The sequence below is a fragment of the Lepisma saccharinum genome, chromosome 2, assembly GCF_977018435.1.
Source record: "Lepisma saccharinum chromosome 2, izLepSacc3.1, whole genome shotgun sequence".
NCBI lineage: Eukaryota > Metazoa > Arthropoda > Insecta > Zygentoma > Lepismatidae > Lepisma > Lepisma saccharinum.
This window is the reverse complement of record NC_139230.1, coordinates 86052488-86067990: the sequence shown is the minus strand read 5'-3', so window position 1 is coordinate 86067990 and position 15503 is coordinate 86052488. Positions and strand designations below refer to the sequence as shown.

Sequence of the window (15503 nt, the reverse complement as noted above, 5' to 3'; positions counted from 1 at the left end):
ACTTCAAACCTGTAAGTCGAAAAATCCAAACTCAGTCAGTATAGAAGAGTGCATTTCCATGTACACCGTCCTTACATCACTGAAACTAAACCTGAGTGTTTGCGATTATTTCTTGGTCATAAAGAGAACTTACCTTACTTAAGATTTGCCCTGCAATAAAGTGTGTGCAATGTATTTTAAATATTTTAAATCTAGTTTCATGTCGAGTTAGAAATGTATTGTTTATTTCTGCATTTAAAGGAAAGACATTCATTCATTTTCAGTTGCATTGTCGCAGAAAAATATATTTCTGAAAAGAAACCTTACATTTTATAAATATATAATCTTAATCGTACATTACTAGAACTAATTTTAAAATTAGCTTTAAAACTAAAACTCACACATAATGTTTCCTTAGTATGCACAATATAAATTATACTTAATTAACTAGAAACAAATTACTAAATTATTCAAGACCTTGCAAAGATCAAGTCTCACTATATATTTTATTGAATTAAACAGTACGATTAGACTAATTTTATGTTATTTTTGCACTTTGACGACATTACTGTACATATTTTTCATCTAAGAACTATCAATTTAGGATATTCTTGTTTTAATATAATATAAGAAAGTTTTAAAACTGAACTGTGATTAATACTGTTACTCTGAAATAATTAGGGAAAATATTTTCACTCCAGTTGGTCAGTGAAAACATTTTCCAGAAAATGATGTAACTAAACTTATGTAAATTCCAAGTTCACTGTAGTCAATAATACGTATATGTGACTGATCAAAACCGATTTTACAGTCACAAACGTATACAAAACAAAATCTCTAAAATTATGCCAAGGGAAAGGTTTTTTTTAAAAAAAGAATACACAAAAGACAACACCTTGCCAAGTACTAACACTTTAACGTTTATACATTGAAACTGAGTCTATTAATATACTGACAGTTAAGTCTACCATGAAGTGTGACGCCATGCTCTAATTCTACAACAACTAAAGACATTTGCCCACATTATGCATGCAAACGGCGCCACACAGCAACATCAATCTAAACTGTCTACTGAAATACAAAGTAAGGCTAGGGTAAAGTACACATCACGGGAAAAATGCAACTCGAGCCCAACAGCTTTACTATCAACATATAGTTTGTTAAACTGCGATTCCTTTCGAGAGTAGTAAGGAAAATCAACGGCTTATTTATGAACAAAACATTAGGTATAACAAGGTAGGAGGGAGGAATTTTGTCAATGCAACATTTCTTTATAGGAGGTCAAACAAATACCCAATTCTTAAGGAAGCACCTTGTAACGATTTCATTATCACACTCCAATTCAAGCTCTGTCTGTATATAAAAACTTTACTCATACATATATTATTTTCTTCGCAGTGAATACAACAAGCAGCGAATCATTTCTGCAGATCCCGCTTTCTATATAAGTTTATAGCATATATTCCAACAGATAACTGCATTAAATTAATGCTGCAAATAGCCCCCTTTTCAGCTTATCTTGTCAAGTCAGTACTAGTAATGTCTAAACTCAAGTCTTAAAATAAAAGGCTAATTTAAATCCATATTTCACCTTTATTACAGAATACCTTAAAAACACTACGTTGCATTTCGGCTAGATATTGTATTTTTTAATTTGGTTTTCAAAAACCTCAAGCAATTCTGGCCAGTTTATAGAAATCCCCTTTCCCTCTAATGTTCATCTTCTCAGTCAGAGTGACTGTCTGTGGCCAAGTTAAAATTTCACTTCAAACAGCTCGCAATACCTTACATTGTTTTAAAAGAATATACTTTACTAGGCCTTTCACATTCAACATGATTAAAATAATTTTTTAACTGAATATATTAGTTTATATTTGAATCGATTTGAACTGTTCCAAAAAATGAAAGCGAAGGAATATTCTTTTATACATGAAGGTAATTGCTTGTGTTGATTTCCCCTGACGTGCCTTATACCATTATATTACATAAGTATTCCGGCCTAACTACTAATTTTACAAACTAATCAAGTGGAAAAGGAGAAATTATCCTAAGCCTTACTAGCACTGTACCAGCAAGCACTAACTAGAACGGCTTCTGACCAGTCCGTCTCGATGGAGGCGGGGTCAGAGTGTGCCCCGAGTAGAGTTCGGTACTTACTGCCTCGCTGCGGAATCTGCGCAGCTGAAAAAAAAACAAGAAACCAGCCACTGACCTCTCGTGTGCCAAATAATAAAATCAACTTAATTCTATACAGTATACAATTTGTTCATTATTAAACACAATAGTACAAATGCAATACATAACAACAGATGTTTCTTCAAAAGACTGCTTTTAGTGCATCAATACCATGAATCCACGCCACTCATTGCAGTGTTGAGTGCGAAGATTTGTGGTGTTTAATTCAGTGTTGATATCAATCTAAATGTGATTTAGTTTACTTTTCGATTAGTAAGTGCCAGATCCTTGTATAATGAGCGCAGAATATTTTATTTATGGCAAAGAAGGTATAGAAAGATAGAAGAGAAAGATTCAAGTCAGTGGCCCGAAAGTAAAATCCGTGGAACGAAATATCCTTATTAAAAAAAAAAATCCTTTTCTCGCTGCGTTTGCATAGCTACTCGCTCCTTTTCTGATATGTGACAACAAGATAATTGAACTTGTAATATAAATACCGGAGCCGCACATATCAGGCCTAGTTAAGAGACAAGCAAACTGTTTGATGTGATGTGAACGCCGTAATTTACATCTTTGTTGCGTTGACATGGCAAGAAGGAATAACGAGGAAGAGAGGGGAAGACAAAGATGAGAGAGTTTCTTGAGCTATACATCAAGCCACACTTTTTTATATAAACAACGAACAAAATCGATAGGGAACGTCTTCAGACGCTTCTGACTACGAACCTAATGGTAGCCAACTTCCTGAGGCTTATGGATACTGAAAGAGGTAATTTTCGAAATGATTTTCATGACTAATTTACCTGTCAATAGTTATCTGCCCCAGGTACCCGGTATTGAGGGTCGTACAGACCTCAAAGTAACCGACTAGGCTGGGAGGTAATGCACATCAGCTGTCGGTGATGTTTAATTTGGTTCGCAAAGAACAAGGAAGATTCACCGGAGGGAGAGTTGGCTTAGCTTAACTTTGAAGATAGTGTGGTGATAACATTCTTTGAAAGAAAAATTTAATTGAGTATCCATGTGAATTTTCCGTGCAAGACTTTACGTGTCTGCGTGTAGTATCCTTACACCTCACGCACAGGAATATAGTTTCAACAGAATGTTCGTCTGCACGGTGAAAACAAACGTTTTCCGTTTCATAGCCGGAAACTGTCCTGTGAGAACATCGGTTTACAGTGACGGTATTCGTGTCCAACATGTAATACCGATTATTAGAACAAAACAACACACGGCAGTGCAGAAAATGCCGATTTTTTTTTTCAGTTTACACCGCCAATTCTCCAAGACATCACAAACAATATCTTCAGACCTGGACCTAAAACAACACTAAACAACCAAGAGGGTGGGAGGGGATTGGGGAAAGTGACCGCGGGGAGGGTCGTCTGCCGTTTAATACTGTTCCGATACCTCACCTTAAACGTTCATTAGGGTTAAAACACGGGAGCAAACCTACCATTATGCAGGGAAACACATTTCTCATGCAAAGCCACTTCACATAAAGGCAAACTGGAGATGCTAGGAGATCTAAGCGAGACTAGTTGGCTAAGAGGAAACTGAGACTCACAAGCACGAAGAGGAGGGTGTTTTCCTTCGTTTAGAGTTGACTGCTCTCACGTTAACATTGCGCATCTGGCAGTCTGCAATGAAAACAGAGAGTAGTCAAAATTTAGACAAAATAGGGAAAAATATACGCTGAGTTAAATGGCTGCAACAATGTTTCATTCTCATCATTGGAAGAATCGACAAAGGTTGTGAAGAGCTGGGTACTTAGATTTCCAATGATGCCATCCAGTTGTTTTTGTTTTTTCCCTTCACTAAAGATCAACATTTGTCATTTTTGTTTAAAGGCATGCAAACAGGTAGCATATACACTGAGGTAACTGCACCGCTAAGTTGGACTTCCCGAGGCTCAAACAAATGCTCTGTAGGTAAGGGAAATCTGAAAAAGAAATTATTGCTGTGAAATAAACTTTTCACGCAATTACTGTGAAGAGGGTAAAATGTATGACTAGAAAAGGATGATATTGGAAGATAGAGAAAGATTTAAAAACATGATGTAGCGAACCAAATATTTGCCGTAATATCACAATTCCAAGTTCCAAGAGCTCATTTATATTTATATGATTCTGTCAAAACTAGTGGACGGTACCTCCCTTTCCCCTAGTGCTTTGGTTAGCGGCAACCTAGATATTACTTTGCCTTTCACTCTTTCAAAATATAATAATGGCATTGCTGATAGATTTCTCCATTAAATCTACGTCTTCTCACAATCTCCGCGAACCATGGGCTCCCAGCGAGCCTTTCCCAGCTGAAATTTGACTAGAAGGGGATAAATTATAAATGCCAGACACAGGCCAAAGCAATGTGTCAAGTCGGAGGCATCTGATGCAGATTCTATCAGGATACTCCAATATATTATCCCTCTCGTGCCTTGATTACAATTGGATTAGCGCATTGAAGTGGCTAAAACGTTCGCTAATGTACCACTTTATGCAAAAATGTAAGACATATATCAGCAGTGTCATGCTCGGAACTGGGAGAAATGCTTCCTTTGTGATAGTGAATGGTTTCCAACCGCAAGAATGGCAACCAAGATTTCAGATGCAAGGACTCTATCTTGTATGCTTCCAAAAACCTCGTCCATATTTCTCTCCCCCTATCATTCTGTCCATATCAGGGGGAGGCTTTTACATTGGTAGTTGTGAGATTTGTCATGTCCCGCTGACAGACAGATACATGGTGTAGGGGGAGGGAATGCATGTCATGTCCATCCACTCACCCAATTCTTGGTCTAGTTCGTGAGGTTGGGAGAGGGGATGACCACACGACGAACAGAGAGGCGAAGGTGGAAAATGAGAAGAACCTTTCGGAATCTACAGTTTGACGTTGCTCTTTACGGAAAGCCCTTCGAAAACATTTTGTTTTTATAGCCTGCCTGCATGGCAAAGCAAAGGGCTGACAGATGAGGAAACGGTGTGGGAACTCGCTTAGCGAGGGAGAGATAAGTTATTTTTCTCTACTATTTTCACGCCATCTAAGTGTATTGGATGGACGTCCGGAACATATTTATTTGATCAACCGTCTCTTTGAAAACACCACCGTGTCGTGGCAAAGTCTCTCATTGCAAAGTTCCCACGACTAAGTAAAATATATGTTAGCGCTGTTTCAGTTTAGAAGACGTGCCATTCATTAACTAGCGGGTGTACCACTACCGTCTTCTTCGAAAATTCTAATAAATGAATCAAGTATCTAAAAGTAATAAGGGTGCAGAATATTTTTATATTGTGGAATTTTGTTCTTGTATTTCATTGTTATTTCATAAAAGTATTTCATGTATTTTACGTAGCATGAGACATGTAGTTTCAGAACTTATTTTGTAAAGATGAAAAACGGCTAATGTGTTGTGAATATATGTGTTGAATTATATGCAGTATTCGCACACTTGCACTCAAGATTTATGTCATAACATTTCAACTGTATGTATCAGAAATGCAATTAACGAGAAGTATTTTGAAAGGCGATTGATACGTGAAAATACACTGGTACTCATGTTGCGTTGCACATATCTTGTCAAAGAGAGTTAATTACATAATAACAAAATTATACGAACATATTAAGGTTTGAGTAGTTAGCTTTAACGCTAAATACGTGCTATTATTTTCTTTGCATAATTGTGACATTGACTGTACAGGGCAAAATTTTATTTCTTTCTCGTGAGAAGGTTGAATGTGATAAACTTCAGAAAATTTATGAATTTGTATACTTTCATGAATAATTAGATTATTTCTGTATGAGCAAGATATGCGAGAGGATGGTGTGAAAACAGTCATAGAAAAATTCTAGTTTAATGTTGCTTGTCGAATGTAGAATGAAAGATCATTAGAAAGTTATGTCTAAGTATGTCAAAAAATAGAAATAATCTAGTGAATTTTAGCACTATTTCAAGCAAGTTGCAATATTCCAAGTATGATCGACTGGAATGCTCTTTAAAATTACCCATAATCAGAAATGGCACACAAACAGAGTGAATGAGTGGAAACGTGAACCATATTTCTTTACTAGCAATATGGAAAATAAGAAGTGAGAATATGAATGAATGATCAAATTATAAGAGGACTTTGTGAAATAGATTCAAGAGGGAATCACTGATGACCTACACACCACTGGTGTTTTTCGATATAGACAATTGTGGCAAGCGCTCACATGAAACACGGAAAGTGTAGTTGGTCATATACAATCCTGAATGGAAAGAAAGAGGAACAAAATTGTTGAGTATTGTTGATGAAGTGGATCAATTAGAATTCTCGTAGTCAGAATGTAGAGAACAGCTGTTCAAAATATCACTATAAGAATACAGTGATTGATAGATTTGTAAGCAACGCAATGCAAGCAAAAATGTGAGCGACAATTGAGCTAAGCTCCATCATAAATCCAAACAGAGATTGTGTAAGATAGGAAATAAGTATTTCTTTTTAATACAAGATCCAAAAGCAATATAGTTCCATCGCAATATGTAACCCATAAGATAGTGTCATCACAGAAAGAACGCGGTATCCTCATAACAAGGTTTTATGATACAACTAATCGATTGAAATGTTAGTTTTTAGGTGTGTAAAATCTGCAGATATAAACTGAAGATTGTGTAACCATAGTAATTGTAGGGTAACGAAATAGAAAATATATTAGTGACTGAATCACTACTAATATCAATAACTCAATACAAAATTTACTAGTAACAAGATATGTATACTATATAACCTGACTATAAATTGATTGTCTTCAGCTTTCTGGAACACTCGAAGCTTTATAATTAAGAAAATAGAATATGTGCAGCTAGGTTTAGGTGTATGTAAATGCATATCAGCGGGAATGGCATAAAATTGTGGAACATTTAAGAGTAAACTCTCGAAGTTTCATAATATTATATTGGGATCAAAATTACATAGCAAAACTGGTAAAATTTACGATAGTAGAATAAAGAATAGAAAATAATTGTTTGGTGTCGTAAACAGTATTAGTCCAGTGAGAAATGGTGAAAACGAGAAAAAGAAATTTGATGCTTACTCTTACTACTAATACTTTCTATAAATTGTTATGGTTGGTTAAAAGTTTATATATTCTGTAACTAATGTGAGACTATTAAAATGGAGAAATTTCTGCAGATGTAGTACGTATTAATAAATGTACTAATTGTGGGAGAGATTTTGTTTAGTAAGAAGTAAGAATTTCAAAATACGTATATTGTCTACTTATATTGGCATGTCAAGTATCAACAGCTCAGCCTCTGGTGAGATATATTCATAAATATTCATCATATTTTTTTCTGAAAATACTGGTTAGAAGAAGGTATTTCATTTTGTATTGTATTTTGGGAATATAATAGCACATTATTGCCTTACTTGTCCCAAAGAAATAGATCCGTATGAGAATAAATAATAATGTGCTTGGGAAAAACAGTCTTGGCACTTGTGTAAGAAATAAGCTGTTATCCACATTCCGTATGATTTTGATAATGTAACAGAAAACAGTAAAATGTGTGATGAAAATGAACTTTCGTGTGGACGTGTTAACACCGTGTAAATATAAGAAGCTATTATTTCAATTATTTAAATTTTATCGAACACACCTAAACGATAATTATGTACCCCTGCCTAGTTGATTGATTGATTGATTGATTTGGTGTTTTAAGTTCACTTTATGCACAGTAAGGCAAATCTGGACTGGACCTATAGTTTAAAGTGAGATCCGAACCACTATGTGCCTCCACCGGGTATCGAAGCCGGGACCCCTTGATTACAAGGCAACGACGCTACCACTGCGACATAGGGGAGGCCCCTCTGCCTAGTTACTCGTGGTCTGAGATATTAGTGAATTTGTGAGAAAATGTAGTACAATTACAATATTATTTAATGTTTTCCTCCTCAAGAGACACAATGAGTATTAGTCACATTACTTTCATAAAAAAACATATTATAAAAAAAATAAGCAAAATATTGCCTGGATTCATGAACTTTCAGTTCGTATTGTAAATTATACCTGTGCCGTTATATCCAATAAAACATTCAAAATGAAACATGTAGTCAGTCGCTTTATTGCAAGCAACATAGCAAAGATTCGAGTAGATAGGTACAGAAATAGTTGCTTAATTGAATGAGAGAAATCGTTGGTTAAAGAACACGGGTACTTGTAATTCTTCATTTAATTCCAAGTTTGGACATCTGGTTACCATCGATGTTTCTTCTCCCCAAATCAATATTTACTTCACCCTATAAGCTATATGCACGCCACTATTTCTTCTCTTGCTTTCTATTTGAGCTTTATATAATGTTTGTGGAGTTCTCTCTCTTTTTGCTCATTCTTTCCACACGATCAAACCACTTCAGGGTAAACCCTTAGCTCGTCTTTAGATACATTTTCCCCACAGATTTCACCTGATATTTTGAGAGGTTGTTCCAAAGTACTGACAGATTCAGACTTACTCAAATAGTTGATACATTTCCCATCCATATATGCTACATTATTCGTTGATGGTTTCTTCCCTACCATTTTTTTGTAAATGTTTCCCAGACGTTGGAGTTTCTCTCTTTTGAACATAATTCCTCCATTGTAAAATCTCATTCGTACAATAAATTGGCAGATAAAAAGTGACGTTGAACTTTTTTATTCTTGCTAAGGTTTATAAAATATTTTTTGCCCTATACAGATTATTTACTATTAATTGTAAATGCCTCATGTTTCACAAGAGTTCTCAGCTCTTATTTCGTACATTGCAGGCAATAGTCAGATTAGGTCTGCCTGTTTTGTCGCATTATGTACAGTAATTGGCTATTGCATCATTTATGTTATCACAGAAAGAAGTGATACATTATATAACCCTGGTATGAAAGCCTGTTCTCGCAAGAAAATATTAATGCATTTCCATGTGTATTGTATTCCCCACAGCCCTACAAACACGATTTACTCCAAATATTGGAAACATAATGATCTTATATATCATTAGTGCACAAACTTATACGTACACTGATCTTAGTTTTAAAAGAATTTTGTTACTTGCTCCAAAATTAAATTTGATCTTAAAATATTTTCTGTGATTGAAATTTATTACCGCATAGTACTGAATACATCATAAATTATTACCACGATTACTGTCTTCAGTTGTCATTCTAGGCCTATTTGCACTATATTTAAATATATTTTCGTCTAAAGTATTTCTATAGTTCTTATCGATTCTGAATATACTTGTCGAGTTTTCCAAGCTTCATACCTTTAAGTTTCTTCGCGGAGGTATTATTAATTACACATAGATATGTATGTATATCGAACTGAGCAAAATTGATGTATTTAAGATAATTTTCTTTCAGTTTTACATTTTCTAACAATTATTTACTGCAACTGATCTTACTTTCACATGTTATCAACGATAGTTCCATTGCCTTTGTACATCACACGTTCCCTAATTTTAACCTTGTATTTGTTCCCGGGTTTCCTACATTAAACTCTGTAATAAAGTTTATCAACTAAGTTCAACCCATTTACATACACAGAAACGGTTTGATTCATTGACTGAAATAGTTGCTTTTGCGGACACAGACATTTAACTGAATATATCGAAAACATTTTTACAACTTCCTCAGGCATGATTTTCTAAAATAAATACCTTTACTTAATTCTAATAATTTACTTTCTGCTTTCTTATCTTTCTCACCAACTTTATAGATTTGAGTTCCACATAATTTACCCGAAATTCTTGCATAGGAAGTAGAGATGGATCACTACAAGAATATTAACCCAACTTTGTTGTTACTTAGATATATTGGTGTTCTGTATTTCAAAAATTATTATTATTGACAATATAAATACTATTCTCTCTTTACTGATTATATTTGATTGATGTTCCGTACGTTTTCCTTGGCACTCGAAATGTGATTTATTAACTTAGTTCCAGAATAGTATTATAATGACGTTTGGCTAAAGTTGCTGCCACTAAATTACTCTCAATAGGGTCACTTAAATCTTTTGTAGTTGCTCGGTGAATAAATAGGTATACTTCCACTACTCAAATTATCGGATCTTGCAATCCGATTCACACTTTACCTCGGTTCTTTACATCAAGGCTCACATTCCGTATATTCATGAGGTTTTTATCGTCACTAACCATCGTAATTATAGATTTATTACATGATACTAACAACAACTTGAGCCTTAGATTCTTGGATGTTCTGGGTTCGACGCTAGTCTCAGTACTTTTAATGCTACTTACATATTGCCACCAGATGCAGACGTTTCCACAAAACCTATTCGGAACCGATCAGGTCGATACCCCGAGAATATCTATTCAACGTTTATTGAAATTTTCTTACAACGAAACTTCTATTTACATTTATGATACCTCAGTATTTCAAATAACGGTGACAATTTTGATTAAAGATGCATTATTTTTATCTAGACGTGTAAGACAAAAATGTCCTAGAATTACATTCGATTTTTTGCCACAGCGGGCTATAATAAGATGAAAGTAAATAGCTTTTTCTAAATATAATTTTGCGATAAAAAATAGAAATTTCAAGAATATTGCTGATTTCTGCTAAGAAGTTTGTTTTTAGAAGAAATTTGAAATGCATTATGAGAGCCAATAGAGAGAGACGAAGGATGTAGTTTTGTACTAGTCATATTCCGACAGCAGAAATCAGAATTCACATTGTAAGTGGCATCCTCTACGTGTTTTTAAGACGTGTGTGGAGACTCATTTCAGAGGATGTCTGAGGAGACCAACTAAACAAGAAGGAAATGAGAAAAGAGGAGATGAATAAGCAACTTTATACTCAGGCCATCTTATCGAAGGCGAGAGAGAGCTTCCGTGAAATAAGATAAAGTTCATTCCAGTGTAAATCGTTTTTCCAAGAGAGAGAAGAAGGAAATATAAGGAAATGTTGATTTTTTTAATTGACGAACAGCATGAGAAGGAAAGTATGTGATGTTTGTTGGTTTCAGAGCTGAGAGAAGGGTAAGAGTAAGGGATTTGAAATTGTGTGTGTGTGTGTGCCACATAAATAAGTCAACAGATTGCCTCACACCGTTAACACACTTGAAATTATGTCCTTCAGTTGAATTTTTGGGTCTCTTTTTTACAAGTGACAAGGCAATGGACTAACAAAATTAAAGAGAGAACCCCGTTGAACCTATGTCATATGATTGACCGTTCCATGTTACGAGTGTATTTAGTTCGATTTCCCATTGTATCTCGTGTATGTTGTGATGTATATTTCAAAATTCAATGCGTTACAGAAGTAGACTGTATTTGACATACAGAGTATAAAATATTACACTCTTGGAGTTCTCTTCTTTCGTTGCCCAATTTTATAATGTTGAATACATGAATCCAAGTCTTTATTTAATTCACTCCAATATGAGATTTCGTCCATTCTTTATGATCTTCTTGTATGTAATTCTTGTATCCATGCAATACTGACAAGAAGACCATCAAGAGTTGACCACGTTTTACACTTTTTAGAGTAGTCATATTTGATACCGTCCAGTTAGGAATAGTTGATTGGTTGTCTATTGTGATTACTTACCTGTACAGTGATAATTCGGTTTGCTTTGCATTGAAGAATGAAGTAAGTAAGAGCCGACTTTTTCCAGCAATGAATTTTGTTTTGTGATTAACTTGAACATTCTTGTCACTTCGCAGTGATGTTTCGTTGATCCAATTGAATGATCAATTTACTCAGTAATAATGCAGTGATGACTTTTATGCTTTCAAAAATATTGTTTTGTAATTAAGATCTTGCATTTGTTTAAATTGTTACTGAATCTATATTATCAAATATTTTGGATGACATTTGAATTTTCTGATAGCTTGACATCACCGAATATATACCACAATGAATGAATGAATAAGAAAGGTTTGGGAATGTTTTTTGCCTTTCATATACATATTGATAATAAAAATATATTAGATTGTATGGTCTGATCAGATCATACTAACTTCAATTGTTCTTGTTGCCTCGAATGAATTTATAAACTTCAGTGATATATTTTATGTGACGCACTGTTACTCTTATTTGTCTGATATTTATGTTATTGAAAATCTCTAAAATCAAATGCTATTTTTTCTTCACGGGCATGATATGCATATCTAATATGTTGCTGTATGGCATAATTTTTCAGTTTATTCAAATCGTTTGACTTTATTTGATTTGTTATATTTGTCCATATTCGTACTACTATTTGCTTTAAAAAATCTAATATTCCCACCGTTTTTTAAAGTCTCAGTACAGTCTCAGATGCTGATTGTAGTTCATAGTTTTGCATTTCAATATTTTTATTTCCAATTGATACTCTTGTGACACACTTCTTACAATTAGTCACTTTATTCTATATGTAATTTAAATTCGTAAAAAAATTTAGAAGGCTAAATTATTTCAGTTTTTTAAAATTATTACTACATTTCTCAAAACCTAATTTCAGACAGTGGTTGAATGTACTATTCATAATCTCCCCAATTTTCATTATAATATTTTTCCGATTCTGATATGCTTAAAAATAAAATAAGTTCTTCGATATCCACAGAAACTGATTGTTAATAATACTTATCGTATATTCTATTTCGTTGACCTGGTGACTGAGATTATTTCGAATGTGGCACCTGAATGAAGAAAGGATGGTTAGAAACCGATGCCATTAACCGAAAGAAATGTAATGTGAACTCTTACGGAAAACATGGTACACATTATGTTATTCCCAACTCATTTAAAAGAGCTGCAACTCACCGCTAAGTAGAGTAATATAGTGTATCGAAATGTAGCTTTGCTATTTTCCCATCTGCGAAATAAAATTAAATGATTTTATTATTATTATTCCATATTATTATTATGGAATATGGACACTTTAAAATTTAAAAATCGATAGCTGCAGTTACTGAAATCCCAATCAACAACTAAAACAATGCTAGCAACAGTACCGGAGTTTCACAGCGAATGAATACTGTCTTACATAAAGAGCAAAGATAGGAAATAACTTTCAGATAAGCATGCTAATTACATAATGCCAGAAGGTAGAATGACTTCCATAAATTGCCGAGAAGGAACAACACGTTGGCCCATTAGAACAAGCATTTAGCAAGGTACTACGCTCATCAAACCTAATGCCACACAGGGGTTAATGTTGGCTGGTACGTGTGCTGATCACATCACTTGCACCATGGTCAAGATTAATAATATGTGGAGCCGTGCCACCGTAACTCGCATGTGCCTTCAAAGGCACAGCTTAATGCACAGGAGAAGTTTATTATTACTATTAATATTTACGAATTTGAGAATACGGTGTTCGGTTGAAATCAATATGCGTGTTCTTGCCGACTTGCGAAACCTCGACAACAAAGACGAAATTCTATTCCACTAGAATATTATACCATAGAGACGAATCGCTAACTTGCTTTGGTTCCCGACGTCAGTTTTACTTAAACTGTTACCCATTTCACGTATCTCTGTGACCCATAGTGAGCTTCCAATCAAAAAAATACTATAGAGTTTAAGAGGATCACACCATTATGGCTATAATTAATAATTAAAATTCTTAATTATCTTTTCATCTCCCATTCCTAATAACATCTTCTCATTTTAGTTTCTCACTGTCGTAAACATTTAATACAAATTGTTAAAATACTGCGAGAAATAACAAAAGTTAAGTCTAGGTTTTTCTTTTACATCCCTATTGGTAGAAACGTGGCTTCAAGTATTTTGTTATCTATCTTAGCGGAAGATAATTTGTGCTTCATCCTCACTCAAGTAAGCCAAGCAAATATCTTGTTACCGCTTTTCGTCACACAAGGGTTAGGATATAACTTTTAAAGATCTTGTTAGCAAACTTCGAGCATCAATGACAACTCTGAATACGACCCTGACTTTAGAAGCATGAGAAAACTTTAAGCCAAAGTAACTTGATCAAATTGTCCACCAATATACTTCCCTTATTCCTAAGTTTGATAAGAAAATATAATATATTATAATGAAGCATATGTGCGCTTTGTTGCCAGATTGATCTTAGTTTTTGTTCCCTTCCAAGAATAACCAAGAACAACCCAAAAGCAGTGTGAACAATATTTGCGTGTTATTTTGTAAGTTCAGATAATGTATATATTCACGAGGTAGACCTATGATCTCCATACAATGGTCCGAGTGGTTCGGACGTTTTAAAGACCGAATAAAAACCCTTCAGGAAGACCCTTGAGTAGTGAACAAACCAGACTTGGGTGTTGCACCACGATAATGCACCAGTTAACTCATCAGTTCTTAACCGCGAATATCTGAGTCAACGGTCATGTCCCGCCCACCTTTATCTCCGCTCTAAGTCCTGACAGACTTATTTCTATAGTTGAAACGAACCTTTAATGGACTTAGTTCTCAAATCAGATAGAAAAATAAGCAAATCCCAATATAAGCCTATTTTGTACCCTCTGCAATTTTCAATTTAAATGCCTTTATTTCCATTTTCAATGACATTTTAAAATGATTTTTTTAAAAAAATTGTATTTAACTTATTTTTCTTTCAAAAACGTTATTAGCACATTAAGATGTTGCCAGAGACAATTACAGGGCAGGAAAAAGGGGCGAAACTCTTATAGCATCCATCAAAATCTTCGAGGAATCGGTGCAGCAGCTGATTCAAGTGCCAAGAGCAAAGAGGTAGCTGTTGCAGAAATGTGCAAACGTCTAAATGTGGAATTGGAAAAATTGAAAACAATTTGTGATATTCTTAAAGGTGAAATTATTTTCCTGGCGATATGAATCCGGCTACAATAGCCTGTTTCATGTGTGGTCCAAGTACTTCTGTCAAAGTAGAAAGATAATTTTCTGTTATGAAAAGCATTCTTTCTGACAGACGGCTATCTATGAATGTCGACATTTTTTTCTTTGAAAATTAAATATATAGTGGTTATGTGGAATCCAGGCAACAAAGGAAAGTAAAAATGTTTTTTCATGTAAATGTTAACTTTCTGAATAACATTACAGATATAAGTGAGTTGGAATTTGCCAGTCTTTCTCGGTTTATTGTGTTTATTTTATGCTTTTGTTACCTATTTTCCACATTATAAATGCCTTTTTGTCTGCCTGTTTTAACCAAAGTAAATGCCTGAACTTCCGGGCTCCACTAATAACTTTCCAACAGTCTCTCTCTGGTGGCGATTTACCTACAAGTCCCTCAAATTGCAGCAACATAGCGTGAAATCTAAAGTCCAATGAAAATATCACCACCTATCTAAACACATATATAGACACGGGGTCTAGCCCTACAACAGCAATAATTTCTGACAGTGTGTAGATTGTTTGATTATCAACATCTAA

General features: G+C 34.5%; 1 protein-coding gene across 3 annotated transcripts in view; it reads right to left on the bottom strand.

The window, feature by feature from the left end:
- onecut (homeobox protein onecut) overlaps window positions 1-15503 on the bottom strand; it is a 387872-nt gene that overhangs the window by 126015 nt on the left and 246354 nt on the right. The window contains exon 2 of one of the 3 annotated variants that reach the window (XM_083117475.1): window positions 2038-2160. In XM_083117475.1, the coding sequence (XP_082973601.1) occupies window positions 2038-2160 (123 nt within the window). The remainder of the gene's footprint in view (window positions 1-2037; window positions 2161-15503) is intronic. The other 2 variants (XM_083117476.1, XM_083117477.1) reach the window with 2 other exon arrangements.